General features: G+C 37.9%; 2 protein-coding genes and 1 pseudogene across 2 annotated transcripts; 1 reads left to right on the top strand and 2 right to left on the bottom strand.

Moving 5' to 3' along the window:
* Positions 1-2,719: 2,719 nt before the first annotated feature.
* On the top strand, positions 2,720-4,886 carry LOC107617494 (uncharacterized). Its single transcript, XM_088499538.1, has 3 exons — positions 2,720-2,908; positions 3,097-3,305; positions 4,299-4,886. The coding sequence occupies exons 2-3, from the start codon at positions 3,114-3,116 to the stop codon at positions 4,656-4,658; spliced, it is 552 nt and encodes a 183-aa protein (XP_088355664.1). The 5' UTR covers positions 2,720-2,908; positions 3,097-3,113; the 3' UTR covers positions 4,659-4,886.
* Positions 4,887-6,566: 1,680 nt separating this feature from the next.
* Positions 6,567-7,187, bottom strand: LOC107615739 (B3 domain-containing protein At2g33720-like). Its single transcript, XM_016317776.3, has one exon. The coding sequence runs from the start codon at positions 7,185-7,187 to the stop codon at positions 6,567-6,569; it is 621 nt and encodes a 206-aa protein (XP_016173262.2).
* Positions 7,188-8,635: 1,448 nt separating this feature from the next.
* The window catches only part of LOC107615740 (calmodulin-binding transcription activator 1-like), a 90,640-nt pseudogene continuing 75,442 nt past the window's right edge, over positions 8,636-23,833 (bottom strand).

The raw sequence follows: 23,833 nt of genomic DNA, 5'->3' as shown, positions 1-23,833 counted from the left end.
CAATTCTTCCCAGAATTCCTTCAATTTGTTGAAGTATGCAGTGATGCTCAAATCACCTTGCTTGGTCGCAAACAACTCTTCTTGCAACTCAATTATTCAAATCATCCTACCAATATCTGTGCTTTAAAGTTCCATATGTCAGCAGCAATGTTTATCTACATGACACTTCTTGCTATCTCATCCTGCTCGGCCGCTCTGCTTAACGTCGGGTTAGCGAACTAAGTCTGTCAAATCTCTTTTTTTATAAATTATTAAATATTAAACAATATATATAATTTCACAACCATTTCAATAAATTTATAATTTCTAAAGACATAAAAAAATTATAATTTCTAAATTCACAAATATTAAAGTATTTATCATTAGAAATATGTAATAAACATAATCATAAACCAAGTTTTTAAAACAAAATAATAAAACTAACATTGTCCAAAGCAAAACAAATAATTGTCCAAAACATATAATTAAACATTTTCAAGTTTATAATCAATTAAATATAAAACATAATCTAAAATATAATTTAAAACATCTTTAATTATCATCTTCATCCTCTTGTAGATCAATAACATTATAGAAATTTTTAAAAAAATGGCCCTGACAAAAAAATTCCTGGCCCGGTGGAAAAGTCCATCCTGCCCGCCGAAGCCCACCAAAGTTCATGGATTAGGCGGTACGAGTTAGACAAATTTTTTAAATTTACCGGATTCAAATTTTTAGTCCAATCCGTCTTTTTCGATGAATTATGCAGACCGGCCCAGCAAATTTTGGCCCGTTTGCTACCCCTAATGCCAACCATCAAAAGTTAAAAAAATAAAGGTAATATGTACCCAAAAAAAAAATAAAGGTAACAAAGATCAATCTTATTATCAAGGTTGTGAGAACCAGACCGGTCAATAAACCGGTGAGGTCACTGGTTCAATGGTTCACTGGTTCGATCGAGTTCAACCGGGTTTAACCGGTTTAATTAAATATTAAATAAAATTATTAAAAAATCTAAAAATAATTTTAAATATATAAATTCAATAATTTCTAACTTAATAAAATTTAAAATTTCACATAATAAATTATCCATAACTTAATATTAGAGGTTCATAAATAACTTCAAACATCAAAGTTTATAATTAAACAACTTCATAGATCATTAAGGAAGAGAAATATAGTGATACTAAAAATTTGAAAAGTGCCACGTTCAATTCTTAAGTAGCAAGTTTAAAAACAGAGCAATTTCTAGAAATTTGAGCAGCAAGTAGCAGCAAAATACAAGCACATGAATCCAAAAATTGTAATTAACATGAGAAAAGCATGGATTGCATGTACAGAGGCAGCATCAAAACTTAATTTCACAAGTACAGTTCAGCAGGACAACAGGTAGAATCAGGTCACATGAAACAGAAACAGCACAGCAATGATCACACCAACATCATTCAGTAAACAAGCAGTATTAAGCCATGTTGGATAATCAAGAACGGAGCAATTATCAGGCCTAGAATCCTCTAACCACAACCTAGCTACCTAACAGTATATATATCTATCTAACTTAACAAACAGAATTAATCAGCAATCTAACTAAAATTAACAACAGAATTAATAAAAGAAAGTAAAGAAATAGAGCAGGAAGCAGGGATGAGGCAGGGGACCTGGAATGTAGCAGAGACAGATTGGAAAATGGAAAGGGGAAGAAGAGCAGAAGTAGTGCCGCCCAGAGTTGGTGGTGGCGGCGCAGAGAGCGGCGGAACGATGCAGGGCAAAGAGATTCAACTTCTCTCTGTGGCAGTGACGAGAGCTGGGGGGGTGCAGAAAATCATGAACAAATAACCTCAGCAAATCAAAAATCAAAATCAATTCATCATGAACAAATAACCTCAGAAAATCAAAAACCAAAATAATGAAGCAGCAAACAAATTCATCATGAACAAATAACCTCAGCAAATAAAAAAACAAAATCAAGCACAGAAAATCAAAATCAGAAGGCAGCAAATAAATCAAAATCGCAAACAAATAAATCATAAAAACAAGCACAGAAAATCAGAAGGAGGCGAGCTCATAAATCAAAATCAGAAGGCAGTAAATAAATCAAGAACAGAATATTACCGGGGGCGAGTAACGGCGACGAAAGAGGACGCGGTGTCGGCGACGACCAACGAGTAGGCGAGCTCGGCGACGACCAAGGAGGAGGCGAGCTCGGCGACGACGAAAGAGGAGGCGAGCTCGGTGACGAAGCAGGGCGCGGTGGTGGTTGCAATGGTCAACGTCGTCGCTGCTGCGGCTGCGGGATGCGGCGGCGATGGCGGTGGGCTGCTCGATTGGTGGTGGTGGGCTGGTGGCAGGCTGATGTCTATGAGACTACGAAGAGGGCTGATGGCTATGGGTGCTGAACTGCTTGGGTGATTTCTGGAAACTGATTAGGATTTAGGGCTTCGTTTACGTTTAGGTGTTTTCTTTCTTTTTTTTTAAAAGAGCCAAAACGACGCCGTTTAGCATTTCAACTTTCAAATCAAAAACCGCTAAAAAACTGGACGGTTCTCCCGGTTTACCAGTTAACTGTCGATTTGACCAATTTTTTACCAATTTTTGTCAGACGGTTTCTGACCTTACTCGGACCGACTAAGTGACCAGTTCCTGGTTAATCCGATTAAACCGGCCGGTCCGGTTCGATTTTCAGAACCATGCTTATTATACAAAGATCTAAAATAAAAGATTGTAAATGACGTGGGTCGCCACGCTGTCGGCACAATTTAAGATTCCTACGCTGTTCTCTTCCCTGGAAAAGAAAAAACACTACACAAGCACACGACAAAATCGTGAATTGGTGCACGCAAAATAGGAAATTTGGGGTTCCTTCCGTCTGGATTCCAATTCCGTCGACCAATTCCGATTCTATTCGCAATCTCCTTGGAACCGGTTTCAGGTTTGATCGATTTCTTCGTTCTTTCTTTTCCCGCACTTTTATCGATACCCATACCCTTGACATTGATTTGATCCAACGGAAGTTGGGTTCTTTTTTGGTTGAAATTTAGATTTTTAGATACCCTTTTCTCTCAAAGTTAATGGGATTTCATTGGAATAGCTAATTGGTTTGCGTGATTATTGATTAAGTGATTAATCTGAAGAAGATGGGGGCAATGGCATCGCGGTTCTGGTTCATGTTGTTCCCTGCAAAGGAGTATAAGATTGTTGTTGTTGGTTTGGATAATGCTGGGAAGACCACTACCCTTTACAAGTTGCATCTTGGTGAGGTTGTCACTACCAACCCTACTGTTGGTAGCAATGTTGAAGAGGTTGTCTACAAAAACATTCGATTCGAGGTGCCTTTCACTTACTTAACCTTCTTTCATCAATTCACACCATTCACTTTGTTTTAATGTGCTTATCTTGCTTCAATGCTTCCCTTTCATGTAGCTGTTGTTTACTTATTTAGTATTGTTGGTGATTGGGTAGGGGTTTGTGTATCTGTATAAATGTTTCTTCTCAGTCTTTCATTTGATAGAACATATACAGCAAAAAGCCTTATAAATATTTTACATTTTCTGGGTGGGATTGAGTGGGGGTAGTATGCTACACTAGAAGCCTTATTTAGAGTTGGTTAGATATAGTTACCAGTTGTTACTCACTTTTCTCGTCGTCAGTAAAATTCACTTCTAGTTTTTTGTTTTTTATATTGAAAATCTTGTTCTGGAGATAGTTGGATGAAACATGTGTACTGAAGATAGTTCTTGACGAAATTTGTGGATATTAATCAGTTTTCATGTGTTATTTCTCTGTTTTCTAAGACTGTTTTGGATACTCTTAAGTCTTATGTCTCAAAATATCAAATCACCATTTTTGGCCTACTAAATTGAATGCTGGGTGTTTCTGTTTGTGTGGGAATGATCTCCTCTCAATAGTTTACATACAAAAGAGGGTCATCCTTGCATGGATACAAAAGGTATTAGCCAAGAATCAAGATGGAAAAAAAAAAGCTTACTTAGCTATAACAGTGCATGCCAATCTCTGAATATTCGCTAAAGAAACATTTCATGAGCACTGAAGTGATCCCAAATTAAATCAACAGTTGAAAAGGAAGACATCTCCTTATGGCTTAAAACTATGTTTCTACTTCTATTCTTTTGGTTTTGTAAAGGCTGACAGTTTCAACCTTCGTTTGAGTTCTTGCTAATTATTTTTCAAATTTGTCCTGTATTCCTGGTGACAATTTTACATTGTGCATATTTTCATGAAGTTAGCATGTTGTAAAACAGTTCCAAGCTTTGCCACTGTACATGTTGACCGTATTACTCACTCTGTTTTCTTCATTTCAGGTTTGGGATCTAGGCGGACAAGAAAGACTCCGGACATCATGGGCAACATATTATCGAGGAACACATGCTGTGATTGCGGTGATAGATAGTAGCGATAGAGCAAGGATCTCTATTATGAAGGATGAACTTTTCAGGTTGCTGGGGCACGACGAATTGCAGCACTCAGTCATCCTCGTCTTTGCCAATAAACAAGATATCAAGGATGCCATGACACCTGCTGAGATCACCGATGCGCTATCTCTTCACAGCATCAAGGATCATGATTGGCATATACAAGCGTGTTGTGCCCTCACTGGAGAAGGGTTGTATGATGGTCTCGGATGGATTGCCGGGCGAGTAACCGGCAAGGCACCATCATGATTGTAGGATTTGCGGGAGTCTTTTCAACGAGATGCATTTTTCATGTACTGAATTGATGTGATTACTGATCAGTTACAAAAGTATATGTATCATTTATACCTTGAAGAGTCGACCATTCAAGCCAAACAAGTGTCTTTGGATTAGTTATGAAAGATTATTCAATAGTTGACTATATATGTATACAATATACTTGAAATTTTAAAATCGATTATGATAGAATTTGTTTTATGTTTGGATGTTAAATAGCTAGAATACTTTAAAAAAAAAAAACGTACTCTCTTTTTTACTTTATTTTATTTTATTTTTTGAAGCTAGAAGGAGAAAATTCCTTGATGGACTTTTATCATGGTCAGTTAAAGTACAATGATCCATACCAATTCTTTATCTAATGTCATTATATGGTTGCAAAATTATACAAATACACCTTCAAATGCCTATTCTAAAATTACACAAATTACAATTTAAATTTCTATTCCAAAATAACACAAATTACAAAACTATCAAGCTTCTTCAATTCTCCGGATTCAACATTATGTGGGTCAATACCACCATCTTGGAAGTTTTGTTCAACTAGGTCCTTTGTAGCTGCAACAGGTTGATGCTGGAATTGAGTATGCAATGAAACTAAATCATGCTCCTTTTGCACATGCAACAATGTACAGAGTCAGATGGAGGAAGCATCATGACTAGTCTGTAAAATACATTACTACATTGCTGTCATTCACCTGAGATGTTGGTTACTATTTCCTTACTGCTGTTAGGCTTTCTTCTTTACACTTAGACAGAGATCCACCCAAATGAAGAGGCAAGTATTGGAATAATAAAGCAAAGTGGAGATTGGGAATCAACATTTGCAATTTATTTATAATTGTCATTACTAAACCCTAAAACCTAAACACACATGCACAAAACAATGTCAGTTGGACAACTTGATCATGCCGAACTTGTTTTGAGAACTACCAACCCTGGACTTGTAACCCTATAAATTATGCAGCATGGCATAATAGAACAAAGGATCACATTAGAGTGAGAAAATCACCATAATTGACCAATTTTTTTTACCTAAACCAGATTTACTCGATTCTGGTTTTAATATAACATCTTATCCAAATAATCTTAATCTTCAACTTTAATTATAAAACCTAACAAACGCTGTTTGGTCTGCCAGTCTGCAAGGACCAAGTTTGGATTAAGAACAAACTAAGCATCATACACAACAAATTTCCACTAGTTTCAAATAATGCAAAATTAAGACGATCTATTAATAAATTAACAATATTACCAGAAACGCCAAGAAACCTCTAAGTATGATTTTGAATGTTATAAAAGGTATTAGCTAATTATTAGCTAGTTATAATTATTGGCAATGGCAACCATTGTTAAACCAAACTAGATTTTTTCAAAATTAAGGTGGTGGGAAGCACCATTCCTGCTGCACCATTGTTAAATATGGCTTATTTCTGTGTACTCTTGTCTATTTCTATATACTCTTGGAGACGATGATAATAATTGCCAACTTGCCATTGACCGCCGGCGGTATTGTCCAATATTCAACTTTCCAATTTTTTTTTCTCACCCAGTCTGATATTTATGGAGGGTGCGACGAACTCTAACTAAATGCCAAAAAAAAATGAAAATTAAAGTTTGATTACTTTTTTTTTGATAAAATAATGATTTCTTTTAATTTAAAGTAGAAAAAAAAAATCCATAATTTGACCCTTAACAAAGAGAAAAGAGAAAGAAGAAAAATATAATATATATTTGTTACAAGGCAAGTCTGCAAACAAAAGTTTTGTATAATTCAATTGTGTTATTGATAACAAATATAATAAAAAACAAGGATTGAAGAAAAGAAAGTAAAAGAAGCTAGACTACTGAAATTCCATCTCCTCATCCAAAGCAAACAATTCAGTTTGAGAAATCCTCCTCTGTAGCAGCCTTGAGAACAGAGAAATCAAAGCGGTTGGCATAAGGATCCCAGTGGAAACCAACCTCATGGCCGGACTTGAGAGACCTTCTTTTGACAAAGTCTTTAATCCAATTGGCCATGAAGACATAGCTTCTAGAAGAACCCCATCTCTTGAACACAAGACTGTGCATTGACTGTGTGTCAACGTCCCATATCTCGACCTCCATTCCTTCTTTCTGGTTCTCGTCGTACCCCAACACCGCTGCCACCAGCGGCTCCGCCATCTCCTTCGGAAGCAACAGCCTACTCAAGCTCCCCACGTCGCTGCTGTTCAGCACCTTCTTCAGCTTCCATGGATCGTCATACATCATTAGCTCAGTTGAACATCCCCATGAAAACGACGGTTTCTTGTTTTCTTCCCTTTTTCTCTTCTTGATTCTCTCCAAACATGAAGAGGTTTGTTCACGACATGCATCCACCGCCATTGATAAGCAAGTGAAAGAATCATAATTTTCTTGATCACAAGAATCGCATTCCGCTCCACTTCTCAATCTCAAATGCAAGCAGCAACTCTTTCTCTTCTTTATCATCATTCTTGGATTATAATTATCACTTTGCATTTCTTATTTGAAAGAACCCATACTCTCCTATATATACTAATTTTAAGGAAGTCAAGTTTCAAGTACCATTTCATTTATCATTCATATCTAAATCTTTTAATCAGTTATATCATTTATCTAAGTAATGATATCAATCATTTAATATCTTATCTTTTTTTAAAATGAATACATCTTTTGAGTTTTATCAAAGATAAATTTTTTCTGTTAAGAGGTTTCAGTTTCCCGTTTTTGCTTTTGGGGTCTTCGACCCTCCTTTCTCTGAAAAAAAAAAAAAAATTATTTATATTGAAACACAATTAAACATATTCATTGAATTAAAAAATTTCTTTTGATTTTTTGTTTATTTTATCTTATTTTATAATTATCAGTTTATTAAAATTAATACCATATTATGAAAAATGTGTAAGAAAATTTTATTACGTTTTATATAAAAATTTGATTATTCAACTATGATAGATTTAATCATTCTATTTGATTATCCTGGTAATTAGTAATTTTATTAAAAAATATATAAAATAATATGTATAATATATTTAAATACATGATGTCAAATTTGGTAATTATTTTTGTGTTTCTAAAATATTTTTTCTGTTTTTTTTAATTAAAAACAAAAAACAAAAATAAATGTAAATACTATTTGAATCCGTTTAAAATTCAAAAAGAAAAAGAAAATTCATCTTCAACTCTTATAGTTATATATGCGGTAATATTTGTTCAAAGAAACTTACTTTTCATATCTCTTATTTTTTTGATGTTTAATTTATTTCAATTATCCTATGGTATTTTAGATTCACATATTTATTTTCGTAAAATTTTTCAATGTCTCTCGTGTTAAAATTTAATGGTTTTATTCTAAAAATTTGATTACAAGTAGACTTTTGCAGACTTCAAATATACATAAATACGTGCCAATGCGTAAAACTCGGGTTCGAGTCTTCTATCTTTGGTAAAAAAAAAAAAAAATACATAAATACGTAATATATATAAATACATGACTAATTTGATAATTGATATTTATCAAATATTTGTGTAAATCAAAATACATATTTTTGCAGACTTTTTTATTGTATTTTAATTGGTATAAATATGCTATTTTTCATAATTATCTTAATAATATACCACTTGCAAATTAAGATTCCTATAAAAATAATGAGAAAGGTTTACAAACAAGTTAAAAGGATTTTTCCCTAATAATTGTCTTTCTCCTTGTAGTTGAACATTAAGTCAATTATATTGCAAATAGAACTGTCTTCTACATGCCTAAAACGGGGAACAAAAAGGACATCTGTATTGTATATACATTTCCCCTTGCTTTCCTGAATTATCTTTTATCTTTCTAATTTACAGAATTTCCATAATAAAACTATGTTAGATGTTACTTATTTTACAGTTTTACTAACTATCATCCAAAGTAAGTCACTGTTACTCTTCGCCATTCCTGTCAAATACTACTCAACAGGCTGTGGTTGACTGCTACCACCATCACCAGTCTGTTCCGAGTATGCCAAAATAATGAGCAAACCATCAGACCAAACAACTATTTTGTACTGCTTTCGAACTTGGTGACCTCTAACATGAGCCTGTAAAAGAAGAAGCAAGTCAAATGAGGAAGCAAATAAACTGAATTGATGAAATGCTAATGCAAACTGACCAACCCGACACCGAGGACAGAGGCAGTAAGAATTGACTCTGCAAGGCAAATCAAGGAAATGCCTAATACTAAATGAAATAACAGTATGTTACATTTAAAGAAAAGCTACAGCCATCACAACAATTTGAGGGTTGTATATAAAGAAGCATATACTATGGAGAAACGAAAGGAAAGAATTGTAAAAACTCAAAAAAAAATAAAAAAATAAAAAAATAAAAAATAAAAAATCACCTACAAGACAAGCATGACCTTGCTGCTAGTAAAATACATTCTATGTGCACAAGTACCTGAACTTTTACAATGCGGTTGCATATTCTCGAAAAATCTTTTCTTCCCTTCCACCCGCGGTATCTCTTTTGAATCTTTAAAGCTGCAGAATGCAGATAATCCTCAAAATGACCCATCTTCTGAACCTTGTTCAAAGAATCAGCAACTTGGTCAAGTGCATCTTCAGAAATATCACTGCTATTCTTGGCTAGTTGTCTTTGACAGAATGATCTTGCTCTAAAGGCTGCTTAGATTGAAGCAGCAGCATAAGCTGATTTTTGAAAAGCAGCGAGCGACTCTCTTAGATAGCACTGCTCATCCATTGTCATCTTTGATGAATCAGTATCAGCAGATTCAAATGCATTGTCAGTTGCTAAGTTTGTGGCAATGTTGTCCTTCTCATTTTCATTAACAGTTAATCTAGACAATTGATTTACAAGATCTGCCTCAGCCAGGTATCCAGCAATACCTTTATATCCTCTACTTGAATCTAAATCAGCTGCTGTTTTCCCTCGAGGAAAGGCTGATTTTGGGTCATCAACAAGACCTGGGACTGCACCTAATTTGACTAGTGCAATTACAGTTTCCTCTCTGAAGAGAATGAAAAGAAAACAGAGTCAAGATGCATAGTCATTATACTAATATAGATATACCACAAAATATGGTGGCAATGATTAAAAATAGACTAACAGAGATCTAAGTGTTAAAAACTATAGACCCCTTAGCATGAAATATGGCATACTTTTCTATCATAGATGAAAGTGAAATATAATGGCTGAACAGAAAATTAATATAGTACATCAAGAACATAATTTAATTTAACCAAAGAATAAATAGCAATGTGATGATGCAAACACGAAACAAACCCTATATATATACCTTGCATTAAAGTGAAAACATCCCTAAAATTACTAATATAAATAGGCACAAGAAAATAGTTTCCCATAGAATCTGGCCTCCTAAAATGTGATGCCCAGTGAAGTCCTGTTCTTCCATGAGCATCTCTGAAGTTAGGATTAATACCAGCATTAACTAGAGGGGCCATAGCCCACACATAACCAAGACCAGCAGCCAAATGTATAACTCCTTGGCCTTCAGCGTCCAACATGTTCGGCCCTTTTCCTCCTTCATGAACCTTAAAGACCAACCATTTAAAAAGCTTGTCACTAACTAATCTCTGAAATAACACATCCCTAGAGCTCATGTGATTGCTTTCACCGATCTGGAAATTCTTATTTTTGTCTTTTTTAATTTTACAATTTTCACATTTGGGAACAGAGCATTTCCAACCCACACTGTGAGGACCCAAGTTTAAAATTTTAAGTAGTCGCACTTCAAGCCGTACCTCATCTTCTGGTTTGATTTCATTACCCACATGGCTCACAGATTTAGTTGGATTTTCAAGATATTCAAATTCTCTGATCTCACTACAGGCTAGCCTGTTACTGCAGGTTACGTAGAATTGGAGAATGCAAAGGAGTTTGACACTGTATCACATTCTCTGCCAATACTTCAGCCGAAACCTCAATTTCACCAAACATACATCCCCATTTTGTCTCAATTGAAATTCTTAATATATAAAAGTAGATAATTAAGTTTATTCATATTATTTTTAAGACATCTTTCTTCTCCTATTAATGTTATGTTAGCAACATTGTTTATTTGACAAAATTTTAAAATCAATTACTCAATTTTTACCAAATCATCTATTATTTTCAAATCAGCAAAAAAAAAATAAAAATAATACAATAATTACCAACGACAATAATTAGAAATTAATAGCGTCTAACTAAATTTATAACTTACAAAGACATTAAATCCATATTTCTATATTTATTATATATTACCGTTGTAAACAACACAATAAATTTATAATTTTAATAATTAATTTATTAATTTTTATAAATAACTCATTCAATGCAATAAACATCCATATTACAAATGTCATAATAATATTATTAATCATAATAAATTTTACGTTATAAATATTCAAATTCCATACTATTTGAGCTACTTATATAAGTCTCTTATTACTATTCTTTCAAATAATATCAAATTTAGTACAAAAAATTTATTTCCGAACTACACACCATCTCAAACTTACTCAATGGAGATAATTATATTGAATGTGAAAAGTGTAAAAAGAAAGTATATGAAAAAGAAGATAACTACATTTGTGACGCATGTAATCAAACACCACACTATCCAACAATAAGGTAACTCTATATATTTTTCATAATCCCATCTATCAAATTATTAGTTACTAACTCAATACTTATTTTAGGTTCGAAATTCAATTAAAGGTTTCAGATCAAAGTAGTACAACAACTTTTGTACTATTTGATGGCGAAGCAAAAAAATTATTGGGTACCACTGTTTCAAATCTAATAGCACTCCAGAAAAGTAATGACATTGAAACACCACCCCAATTGAAAAATTTGTGCAACCTCACTTATACTTGAAGTCAATGTAAATAATTTTAATCTTAAAGAAAGTTATAAACAATACACTCTTACCAAGACATTTGTTCCAACAAAAAATACTGAACCTCAACACTCATTACAACAAAGAATAAATTACCATTTGTATCCATGAAAGATACAAACGTTGACAAATGTATCCATATAAGAAGAAAACGACAATTGTACCCACAGAAGATAGTTTCCGTGTGCCAAGAATACCCTAACGGACCAATTGTGTAACCAACGTCCAGGTACTCTTATAATTGTCGTTTTATTTTTATATGGGTACATTTGTCAGCATCTGTATCTTTTATGGGTACAAATGGTAATTTATTCTTACAACAAATAAAACAGGTAATACAAAAAAATCACTTATTTTAGTTATTTTAGACATTATTTTTATTTCTAATTTAAATTATTCATTAATTATAGGAATTAAATTCGCCAACACTAATATCATTAGATGAAGATCACATACCATCAAGAGATTAAGGAAAAAGAAAACTATATAAATTCAAGACACATATTCGAAAGAAGAATATACTTGCAAAGATGGAACAAATAACACAATAAAAAGTACATATAACTCAACAATTTATAAAGAACATGTCTTCACAAGAACCTACACAGAAAGAAGAAAGTAACAACTCTAACAACAACCATTAAAAAAAAAAGGAGAACGAAGGCCACATAAGAAGACTAAATTCATCAACTAAAACAAATACAAAAATCAAACCACCAAATAAAAATGTCATTTTGTACATACAACTCTAATATCCAAATTTTTTGTATTATAAATTATTTTAAATAAAATACCTTTTAATTTAACTTTAATTTACACATTTAATTTAATTCTACAAAATATAACAATTTTTAATATTTATTATATATTATCATTAATTTATCTTCTTGCGCGTCGTGTGGGGCTCATTCTAGTAAATAAATAAATCAGAAACCATATCTCGTCTAAGTCATGAACGGGGAATATATAGTGCTATGGAAAACCAAAAATCATTACTGACCTTTGTTCTAACCCCAGCATATGCCCAGAGCAAAGTCAATGATACTAAACAGTTGTTCTTGGGACTTAATGAGTCCATATCCAAGTGCATGCCTCGTAAACTAGATACCTCCTTATCCTCATTATTAGCATCAAGTGATTTCCAGTAATTGCCAGAAACTGAAGCCATCAAGGAATTGTTACAATCTCCACCTATCTCCTTATCCATCCACCATCCAAAACAATCAAGCTTCTTCAATTCCCCATATTAAACATTTTGTGGGTAATCATTGTCCATACCACCATCTTGGAATTTTTCTTCAACTAGGTTCTTTGTAGCTAAAACAGGATGATGATGGAATTGGGCATGCAATGAAACTAAATCATGCTCCTTTTGCGCCTGTGACAATGTACAAAAGAGAGTTACATGGAGAAAGCAACATGACTAGTAAACCATACACAGACAAGAAACAGTGTCAATCGGAAAACTTGTCAAGCACAGAATTTTCGTATACATTTATCACAAAACTGTAAAATACATTACTATATTGCTGTCATTCACTTGAAATGAAATGGCTAATATTTTCTTACTGTTGTTAGGCTTTCTAGTTTCTATTTAACACTACTCTACTCTACCCAAACTATGAGGCTAGTATTGGAATCTGTTACGGATCCGGCCCACGAATTCCATACCCGGAAGGATCATTGAATTTGGTTACCCGGTTCGACCCGTCTCACCATTCTAGAAGGCCTGGAACCGGCCCGCTAGAGCTTCTAACCAACTATCAAATTCAAATACCTCTCTTATCTTAACTGGATAAGATAAGATAAGATAATTACCACCTCCTATATAAAGGGGAGCCCCAGGCCCCCTCAGGTACGTCATCCACTCTACACACCTTATACCTCTCAGATCCATTCTGACTTGAGCGCCAGAGTGTCTTTGTAGGTACCACCCCCCATTGCTCCAGTCAAACAATCCGGCATCCGCCTCGACCTGCAAGTTCCTGATCCATCTCTCAACCCGTACCGGAGGCATCCAATACATTAGCGCCGTCTGTGGGGAACTTGCAACGTTGAGACGGAATGGCGGATGGATTCGAAGAGCAATTTCCGAGCCACCACGATAACTCCCGAACAAGGAACCCGACTCCCGAACACCAAGAGACTACAACTCATGGAAGGATAGCGAGCACTATTTGCCAGACCCCGGCGCAAAACAAGGAGAGCGGTCCTGAAATACCGATTGCCAAAAACCTGGGAGAAAAAGCAGCTCAGATAATCCAAGACCTCTGTCTCCGAGTACAAGAACTCGAGAGACGAGTCCCAGCTAAGGAAAAACACCACATCGAGGACGCAAGTAATGCGACGTCTCGATCAAAGTCCCGCCATGAGGCTAGACACAGCAGGTCGCTCGAACGACGACATAACAGGAGATACGATCGCAACGCCTCTCGCAACCGACGACATCAGCACGACGCGAACGGCAGAAGACACGCCAGGTCGTCCGATCGGCGGCACGGCAAAAGGCACAACCGTAGCGCCTCTCGCGACCCAAGCCCTCGACACGACACCGATGACGACCGAAGACATCGAGAAGCCAAATGTACGAGAAGCGACCATGTAATCATGGGAGCTACCCCCTTCACTGAAAGAATCCAGAAAGCAAAACTCCCCAAGGGTTTCAACAAACCTACAGACATGAAGTACAACGGAACCAAGGACCTCCAGGAACACCTAACAGCCTCCGAAGCCAGAATGAACCTGGAAGGGGCCCCCAACGTGGTTCGATGCAGAGCCTTCCCAGTAACCCTAGCTGGACCCGCGATTAAATGGTTCAACGCCCTTCCCAATGGATCCATAGGCGGCTTTCCCGATATCTCGCGGAAATTCATGGCCCAGTTCACCACCAGAATCACCAAAGCCAAACATCCCATAAGCTTATTGGGAGTTACCCAGAGGCAAGACGAGTCCACGAGAAAATACCTTGACCGATTCAACGACGAGTGCTTGATGGTAGACGGACTCAGTCGCAAGCCTATGCTTAACCAATGGACTCATGAATGAAGACTTCCGGAAGCACCTCACCACCAAACTGGTATGGACCATGCACAAAATCCAGGGCATCGCCAAAGAGTACATAAACGACGAAGAGGTAAGCCAAGTTATAGCCGCCAATAAACGGCAGCACGACAACATACAGCACGGCACCGCGGCACCTCGACACATCCCCCCACCAAGAGAAAACCAGAAGAAACATCCCAAATCAGCAAACATAAACTGACCTCCCAGAGAAAAATTCTCTAACTACACTCCCCTAACAGCCTCGATCACCGAGATATACCACCAAATAGCAGACCGAGGTATCCTCCCGAAGGCCTGACAACTCAAAGAAAGAACCGGTGGCAACAAAACCCTATACTGTGACTACCACCGAGGTTATGGACATAGGACACAAGACTGTTTTGACCTAAAGGACAGTCTCGAACAAGCAATAAGAGACGGCAAACTCCCCAAGTTCGCCATGATTATCAGGAAACCTAAACGTGCAGAAAGTGACAGATCACCAGAAAGAGAAGGACGTAACCCGAGAACGTAGAGACAACCCCCAGGGAAAGCCCAGAGATAGACCCGACCATAATCATAAACATCATCACAGGCAAAGACACCCTGGATAAATCGAAATCAGCACTCAAGAAGGATCTCAAAGTCCTAGCAGTCAGAAACCAAACACCGACCACCACCACCGGTAGGGCGGTAACGTTCTCCCCCGAAGACTGCCAACACGGGATCTCGGCAAAAGACGCCCCCTTTGTCATCTCGTCAAAGATCGGAACCGGGCTTGTCAGAAGAATACTGGTGGATACGGGAGCAGACTCTAACATCTTTTTCAGAGGAGCCTTCGATAAACTCGGACTCCGCAATGACAATCTACAGACACACCGCAACGGAGTCACTGGGCTCGGAGACAACTTCCTCAAACCAGATGGTTCCATCGTCCTCCCCTCACCATAGGGACGGGAAACCAAAGAAAGACAATCCTATCCGATTTCGTAGTCCTCAAAGACTCCACCGCCTACAACGTCATCCTTAGAAGAAAAACAATCAACGACTTCTCCGCTGTCATCTTCACTAAATACCTTCACATGAAGTTCACAACAGAAGACGGCTCCATCGGAACCATCCACGGAGACCGAGAGATCGCAGTAGAATGCGACAACGCCAGCCTATCCCTGCGAAAAAAATCCCGCAATGTGGTCGGCATATTCTTAGCCGACCTGGATGCCCGACAAGACGGACAATCTAGGCCGGTACCAGAAGGGGACATGGAGAAATCGCAAATAGAGCAAGCCAAAGAAGAATACACTTTCATCAATAAGAACCTCCCATACGATCTTAAAGAGGATCTCTCACGACTCCTAAGATAAAGCAGAGACTTGTTTGCATTCACACCTGCCGATATGCCAGGAATAGATCCTGACCTAATGTTTCACCGACTAGCCGTAAACCCCAAGGCTAAACCTGTGGCACAGAGGAGACAAAAAATGTCTCCCGACCGAGTAGCCGAGGTTAGAAAATAGATTAAAGCCCTCCTCGAAGTGGGCTTTATCAGGGAACTGCCCTATACAACCTGGCTGGCTGATGAGCGGATATTTTATACGCTTTTTGGGGGTAATTTCATATAGATTTTAGTATATTTTAGTTAGTTTTTAGTTTATTCTCATTAGTTTCTAGGCAAAATTCATATTTCTGGACTTTACTATGAGTTTGTGTGTTTTTCTGTGATTTCAGGTATTTTTTGGCTGAAATTGAGGGAGCTGAGCAAAAATCTGATTCAGGCTGAAAAAGGACTGCTGATGCTGTTGGATTCTGACCTCTCTGCACTCAAAATGGAATTTCTGGAGCTACAGGAGTCCAAATGGCGCGCTTCCAATTGCGTTGGAAAGTAGACATCCAGGGCCTTTGAGCGATATATAATAGTTCATACTTTGCTCAAGGATAAATGACGTAAACTGGCGTTCAACGCCAGTTTCATGCTGCTGTCTGGCGTCCAGCGCCAGAAACAAGTTACAAAGTGGAGTTCAACGCCAGAAACAGGTTACAACCTGGCGTTGAACGCCCAAAACAGCCCAGGCACGTGAGAAGCTTTAGTCTCAGCCCAGCACACACCAAGTGGGCCCTAGAAGTGAATTTCTGCACTATCTGTCATAGTCTACTCATTTTCTGTAAACCTAGGTTACCAGTTTAGTATTTAAACAACTTTTAGATATTTATTTTGTATCTCATGAAATTTTAGATCTGAATTTTGTACTCTTTGACGGCATGAGTCTCTAAACTCCATTGTTGGGGGTAAGGAGCTCTGCTGTGTCCTGATGAATTAATGCAAGTAATTCTGTTTTCCATTCAAACATGCGTGTTCCTATCTAAGATATCCATTCGCGCCTAACTATGGAGAAGGTGATGATCAGTGATACTCATCACCTTCCTCACTCCATGAACGTGTGTCTGACAATCACCTCCGTTCTACATCCGATTGAATGAATATCTCTTAGATTCCTTAATCAGAATCTCCGTGGTATAAGCTAGATTGATGGCAGCATTCATGAGAATCCGGAAAGTCTAAACCTTGTCTGTGGTATTCCGAGTAAGATCCTGGGATTGAATGGCTGTGACGAACTTCAAACTCACGAGTGCTGGGCGTAGTGACAGCCGCAAAAGGATAGTAATTCCTATTCTGGTACGATTGAGAACCTGCAGATGATTAGCCATGCGGTGACAGCGCACCTGGACCATTTTCACTGAAAGGAAGGATGGTAGCCATTGACAACGGTGATCCTCCAACATACAGCTTGCCATAGGAGGGATGTGCGTGTGTGAAGAAGAAGATAGGGAGAAAGTAGAGACTCAAAGGACGAAGCATCTCCAAAACTCCAATATATTCTCCATTACTGCACAACAAGTATTTAATTCGCACTCCTTTATTTTCTACAATTTGAACTGATAAACATAATTGACTTTCTGACTAAGATTTACAAGATAACCATAGATTGCTTCAAACCAACAATCTCCGTGGGATTCGACCCTTACTCACGTAAGGTATTACTTGGACGACCCAGTGCACTTGATGGTTAGTGGTACGAGTTGTGAAAAGTGTGATCCACAATTCGTGTACCAAGTTTTTGGCGCCGTTGCCGGGGATTGTTCGTGTTTGAACAACTGACGGTTTATTTTGTTTCTTAGATTAGGAAAATTTTTCTTTTTGGTTTAGAGTCTCTTATTATTGTTCTTGGTTAAAAATATCCTTCTTCAAAACAAGTGTTACATTTATTGCCCAATTGGCTAGAGTGTTGGTTTATGTTCTTGATGATTGGGCACCAATTTTATTAAAAATCTTTTTCAAAAAATAATTTTTCTATTAAATCCTGTGCCAAACTCTAAGTTTGGTGTTTTCTTGTTGATTTTTCTTTGTTTTTCGAAAATTTTGGTTTGGTTTTCTAAAAATTTTAAGTTTGGTGTTCTTTATTCATGTTCTTGTGTTCTCGTGAGTCTTCAGAGTATTCTTGAGTTTTCCTTGTGTCTTGATCTTAAAATTTTGAAGTTTGGTGTTCCTTGGTGTTTTCCCTCCAAAATTTTCAAAAACAAGGAGCATTAGATCTAAAAATTTTAAATCTTGTGCTATCTTACTGTTTTTCTCTCTCCTCTTTAAATTTAAAAATATCTTTTCTCTCTATTTTAAAGTAAATTTTCAAAATTTGCCTTTAAAATTCAGATTTTTATTTCAAAATTTAAAACCTTTTTCAAAAATCATCATATCCTTTTCAAAACATCCTAACCACTTTCTCTTTCCTCATTTTTTTCGAAAATTTTCAACCATTTTTATTTATTTTATTTTAATTTATTTTATTTTCGAAATAAATAAATAAATAAATAAATAAAAATAATTTTTTTTATTTTACATCATCTCCCTTTCTCCATCATGGATCTAAGTGGAAATGAACAGTCCAGGAGGACTCTGGGGTCATATGCTAACTCCTCTACTGCTTCATATGGGAGTAGCATCTGCATACCCTCCATTGGAGTCACTAGCTTCGAGTTGAATCCTCAGCTCATTATCATGGTGCAGCAAAATTGCCAGTATTCCGGTCTTCCACAGGAAGAACCTACAGAGTTTCTGGCATAATTTTTACAAATTGCTGACACAGTACATGATAAGGAAATAGATCAGGATGTCTACAAACTATTACTGTTTCCATTTGCTGTAAAAGATCAAGCTAAGAGATGGTTAAATAACCAACCTAAGGCCAGTATAAGGACATGGAAACAGCTGACAGAAAAATTCCTGAATCAATACTTTCCCCCAAAACGGATGACACAGCTAAGGCTGGACATCCAAGGCTTTAAACAAGGAGATAATGAATCTCTTTATGATGCCTGGGAGAGATACAGAGAGATGCTACGAAAATTCCCCTTTGAAATGTTTTCAGAGTGGGTTCAGTTAGACATCTTCTATTATGGGCTTGCAGAAGGAGCTCAGATGTCTCTAGATTACTCAGCTGGTGGATCTATCCACATGAGAAAGACAATTGAAGAGGCTCAAGAGCTCATTGATACAGTTGCCAGGAATCAATATCTGTACCTAAGCAGTGACCCTTCCATGAAAGAAGAGGTTAAAACAGTAACTGCTGAACTTAGTCCTGTAAAACAAGCTGCTGAATTCAATCAGCAATTGGACTTTCTAACAAAGCAGTTAGCCGAATTCAAGGATAAACTACAAGAGACAAGGATGGCTAATATAAATATGGAAGAACAATTGAAGCAAACAAAGCAGCAGCTGTCAAGACAAATAACAGAAGAATGCCAAGCAGTTCAATTAAGAAGTGGGAAAATATTAAATACCCCACCTCAAGGCAGCAAAGAGCTAAGGAATGAGCAAACCACCCAAAATTCACCTGAGGACAGTAAGAGCCCAGGGAAAAGTAATTCTGGCATTAAAATGCCAGCAATCTAGTAGAAGGCTGGCGCTGAACGCCTAGACAATGCCCAAGACTGGCGTTCAACGCCAATAACAAGCAAGGACTGGCGTTCAACGCCAGAAACAAGCAAGGATCTGGCGCTGAACGCCCAAAATGGGCAAGATCTGGCGCTGAACGCCCAAAATGGGCACAGTTCTGGTGTTCAGACGCCAGGAACAGACAAGGAGTTGGCGTCTCGCGTCACTCCAGCTTCTAACTCTGGCACCCAATTGCCAGTAAGGGATCAGACACACACAAGTGCTGATGACAATCCCTCTAAAAAGGCTTCTTCAACCACTTCTGTAGGCAACAAACCTACAGCAACTAAGGTTGAGGAATATAAAGCCAAGATACCTTATCCTCAAAAACTCCGGAAAGAGGAGCAGGATAAGCAATTTGCTCGCTTTGCAGATTATCTCAGGACTCTTGAAATAAAGATTCCATTTGCAGAGGCACTTGAGCAAATACCTTCTTATGCCAAGTTCATGAAAGAGATCTTGAGTCATAAAAAGGATTGGAGAGAAACAGAAAGAGTTCTCCTCACTGAAGAATGCAGTGCAGTCATTCTAAAAAGCTTTCCTGAAAAGCTTAAAGACTCTGGGAGTTTTCTGATACCATGCATATTAGAAGGTAATTGCACCAAGACAGCTTTGTGTGATCTTGGGGCAAGCATCAACCTAATACCTGCATCCACTATCAGAAAGCTAGGCTTAACTGAAGAAGTTAAACCAACCCGGATATGTCTCCAACTTGCTGATGGCTCCATTAAATACCCATCAGGCGTGATTGAAGACATGATTGTCAGAGTTGGGCCATTCGCCTTTCCCACTGACTTTGTAGTGCTGGAAATGGAGGAGCACAAGAGTGCTACTCTCATTTTAAGAAGACCCTTCCTAGCAACTGGACGAACCCTCATTGATGTCCAACAAGGGGAAATAACCCTGAGAGTCAATGATGATGAGTTTAAGTTGAATGCTGTCAAAGCCATGCAACATCCAGACACATCAAAAGACTGCATGAAAGTTGATCTTATTGACTCTTTGGTAGAAGAGATCAACATGGCTGAGAGTCTCGAATCAGAGTTGGAAGACATCTTTAAAGATGTTCAGCCTGATTTGGAGGATTCAGAGGAGATAAAAGAGCCTCTGAAATTTCCTCTGGAAGAGGAAAAACCTCCTAAACCCGTGCTCAAACCATTACCACCATCCCTGAAATATGTATTTCTGGGAGAAGATGACACTTTTCCAGTGATCATAAGCTCTGCTTTAAATCCACAGGAAGAGGAAGCACTTATTCAAGTGCTAAGGACACACAAGACAGCTCTTGGGTGGTCCATAGGTAACCTTAAGGGCATAAGCCCAGCTAGATGCATGCACAAAATCTTATTGGAGGATAATGCTAAACCAGTGGTTCAACCACAGAGGCGACTAAATCCAGCCATGAAGGAAGTGGTGCAGAAAGAGGTCACCAAATTACTAGAGGCTGGGATTATTTATCCTATTTCTGATAGCCCCTGGGTGAGCCCTGTCCAAGTCGTCCCAAAAAAGGGAGGCATGACAGTGATTCATAATGAAAAAAATGAACTGGTTCCTACAAGAACAGTTACAGGGTGGCGCATGTGTATTGACTACAGAAGGCTCAATACAGCCACCAGAAAGGATCATTTTTCTTTACCATTCATAGACCAGATGCTAGAAAGACTGGCAGGTCATGATTATTACTGCTTTCTGGATGGCTACTCAGGCTATAACCAGATTGCAGTAGATCCCCAGGATCAAGAGAAAACAGCATTCACATGTCCATCTGGAGTGTTTGCTTATAGAAGGATGCCATTTGGGCTGTGTAATGCACCTGCAACCTTCCAGAGATGCATGCTCTCTATTTTCTCTGATATGGTGGAAAAATTCCTGGAAGTCTTCATGGATGACTTCTCAGTATATGGAGACTCATTCAGCTCCTGTCTTGATCACCTGAAACTTGTTCTGAAGAGATGCCAAGAGACCAACCTAGTTTTAAACTGGGAAAAATGTCACTTCATGGTGACTAAAGGGATTGTCCTTGGGCATAAAATCTCAAACAAGGGGATAGAGGTGGATCAAGCAAAAATAGAGGTAATTGAAAAATTACCACCACCTGCCAATGTTAAGGCAATCAGAAGCTTTCTGGGGCATACAGGATTCTATAGGAGGTTTATAAAGGATTTTTCAAAAATTGCAAAACCTCTAAGCAATCTGCTAGCTGCTGACACGCCATTTGTGTTTGACACAGAGTATCTGCAGGCGTTTGAAACGCTGAAAGCCAAGCTGGTCACAGCACCAGTCATTTCTGCACCAGACTGGACATTACCATTTGAGCTAATGTGTGATGCCAGTGATCACGCCATTGGTGCAGTATTGGGACAGAGGCATGACAAGCTTCTGCTCATCATTTATTATGCTAGTCGCGTTTTAAATGATGCCCTGAAAAATTACACAACCACAGAAAAAGAATTACTTGCAGTGGTTTATGCCATTGACAAGTTCAGATCATACTTAGTAGGATCAAAAGTGATTGTGTATACTGACTATGCTGCTCTTAAATATCTACTCACAAAGCAGGATTCAAAACCCAAGCTCATTAGATGGGTGTTGCTTCTGCAAGAGTTTGATATAGAAATAAGAGACAGAAAAGGAACAGAAAACCAAGTGGCTGATCATCTGTCCCGGATAGAGCCAGTAGAAGGGACGTCCCTCCCCTTTCTTGAGATCTCTGAGACTTTTCTGGATGAGCATTTATTTGCCATTCAGGAAACACCATGGTTTGCCGATATTGCAAACTATAAAGCTGCAAGGTTCATACCCAAAGAGTACAACAGGAAACAAAAGAAAAAATTAATCACTGATGCAAAGTACTACTTGTGGGATGAACCCTATCTCTTTAAGAGGTGTGCAGACGGAATAATCCGTAGGTGTGTTCCTAGAGAAGAAGCACAAAGGATCCTATGGCATTGCCATGGATCTCAATATGGAGGCTATTTCGGAGGTGAGCGAACAGCCACCAAGGTCCTCCAATGTGGCTTCTATTGGCCCACACTCTATAAAGATTCCCGAGAGTTTGTACGTAACTGTGACAGTTGCCAAAGAGCTGGTAATCTGCCTCATGGTTACGCCATGCCTCAACAAGGAATCTTTGAGATTGAGTTGTTTGACGTATGGGGAATTGACTTCATGGGACCTTTCCCACCATCATTCTCAAACACTTATATCCTGGTGGCCGTTGACTATGTATCAAAATGGGTTGAGGTCATTGCCACACCCACCAATGATACTAAAACAGTGCTGAAGTTCCTCCAGAAAAATATCTTCAGCAGGTTTGGGGTCCCTAGATTACTAATCAGTGATGGGGGCACTCACTTCTGCAACAAACAGCTTTACTCTGCCATGGTCCGGTATGGGATTCGCCATAAGGTGGCGACTTCATATCATCCACAGACTAATGGACAAGCTGAAGTCTCTAAAAGAGAGCTAAAAAGAATCCTAGAACGGACTGTAAACACCCGTAGAAAGGATTGGGCAAGAAGCTTGGATGATGCTCTGTGGGCATACAGAACAGCATTCAAGACTCCTATAGGGACCTCTCCATACCAACTGGTCTATGGTAAGGCATGTCACCTGCCCGTGGAACTGGAACATAAAACCTACTGGGCAACTAGATTCCTGAACTTTGATGCCAGATTAGCTGGAGAAAAAAGATTGCTCCAGCTAAATGAGCTAGAGGAATTCAGATTCAATGCTTTCAAAAATGCCAAGCTTTGTAAAGAAAAATAAAAAAAGTGGCATGACAGAAAGCTGTCATCTAGAATCTTTGAACCAGGACAAAAAGTTCTGTTGTTCAACTCTAGGCTCAGGCTATTCCCCGGGAAACTGAAGTCCCAGTGGAGGGGACCATATGTGATTACAAGTGTATCACCATATGGTTATGTGGAGCTTCAAGATATTGATTCTGATAAGAAGTTCATTGTCAATGGACAGAGAATCAAGCACTATCTTGAAGGCAATGTTGAGCAGGAGTGCTCAAGGCTGAAGCTAGACTAAAAGCTCAGCAAGGTCCAGCTAAAGACAATAAAGAAGCGCTTGCTGGGAGGCAACCCAGCCATGGGGCATCAATCCTCTAAGCATTTTGCCCTATTTGTATTTTTATTTGTTTATATAAAGTTCACTGATCCTAAGATAAAGAGTCAATTGTATAAGTTCATAGGGTTACAGAAGGATTCT

Source organism: Arachis ipaensis, chromosome B9, assembly GCF_059453495.1.
Source record: "Arachis ipaensis isolate K30076 ecotype BB chromosome B9, ASM5945349v1, whole genome shotgun sequence".
Lineage (NCBI taxonomy): Eukaryota > Viridiplantae > Streptophyta > Magnoliopsida > Fabales > Fabaceae > Arachis > Arachis ipaensis.
The sequence above is the reverse complement of the archived record's forward strand: the minus strand, read 5'-3'. Positions and strand labels throughout refer to the sequence as shown.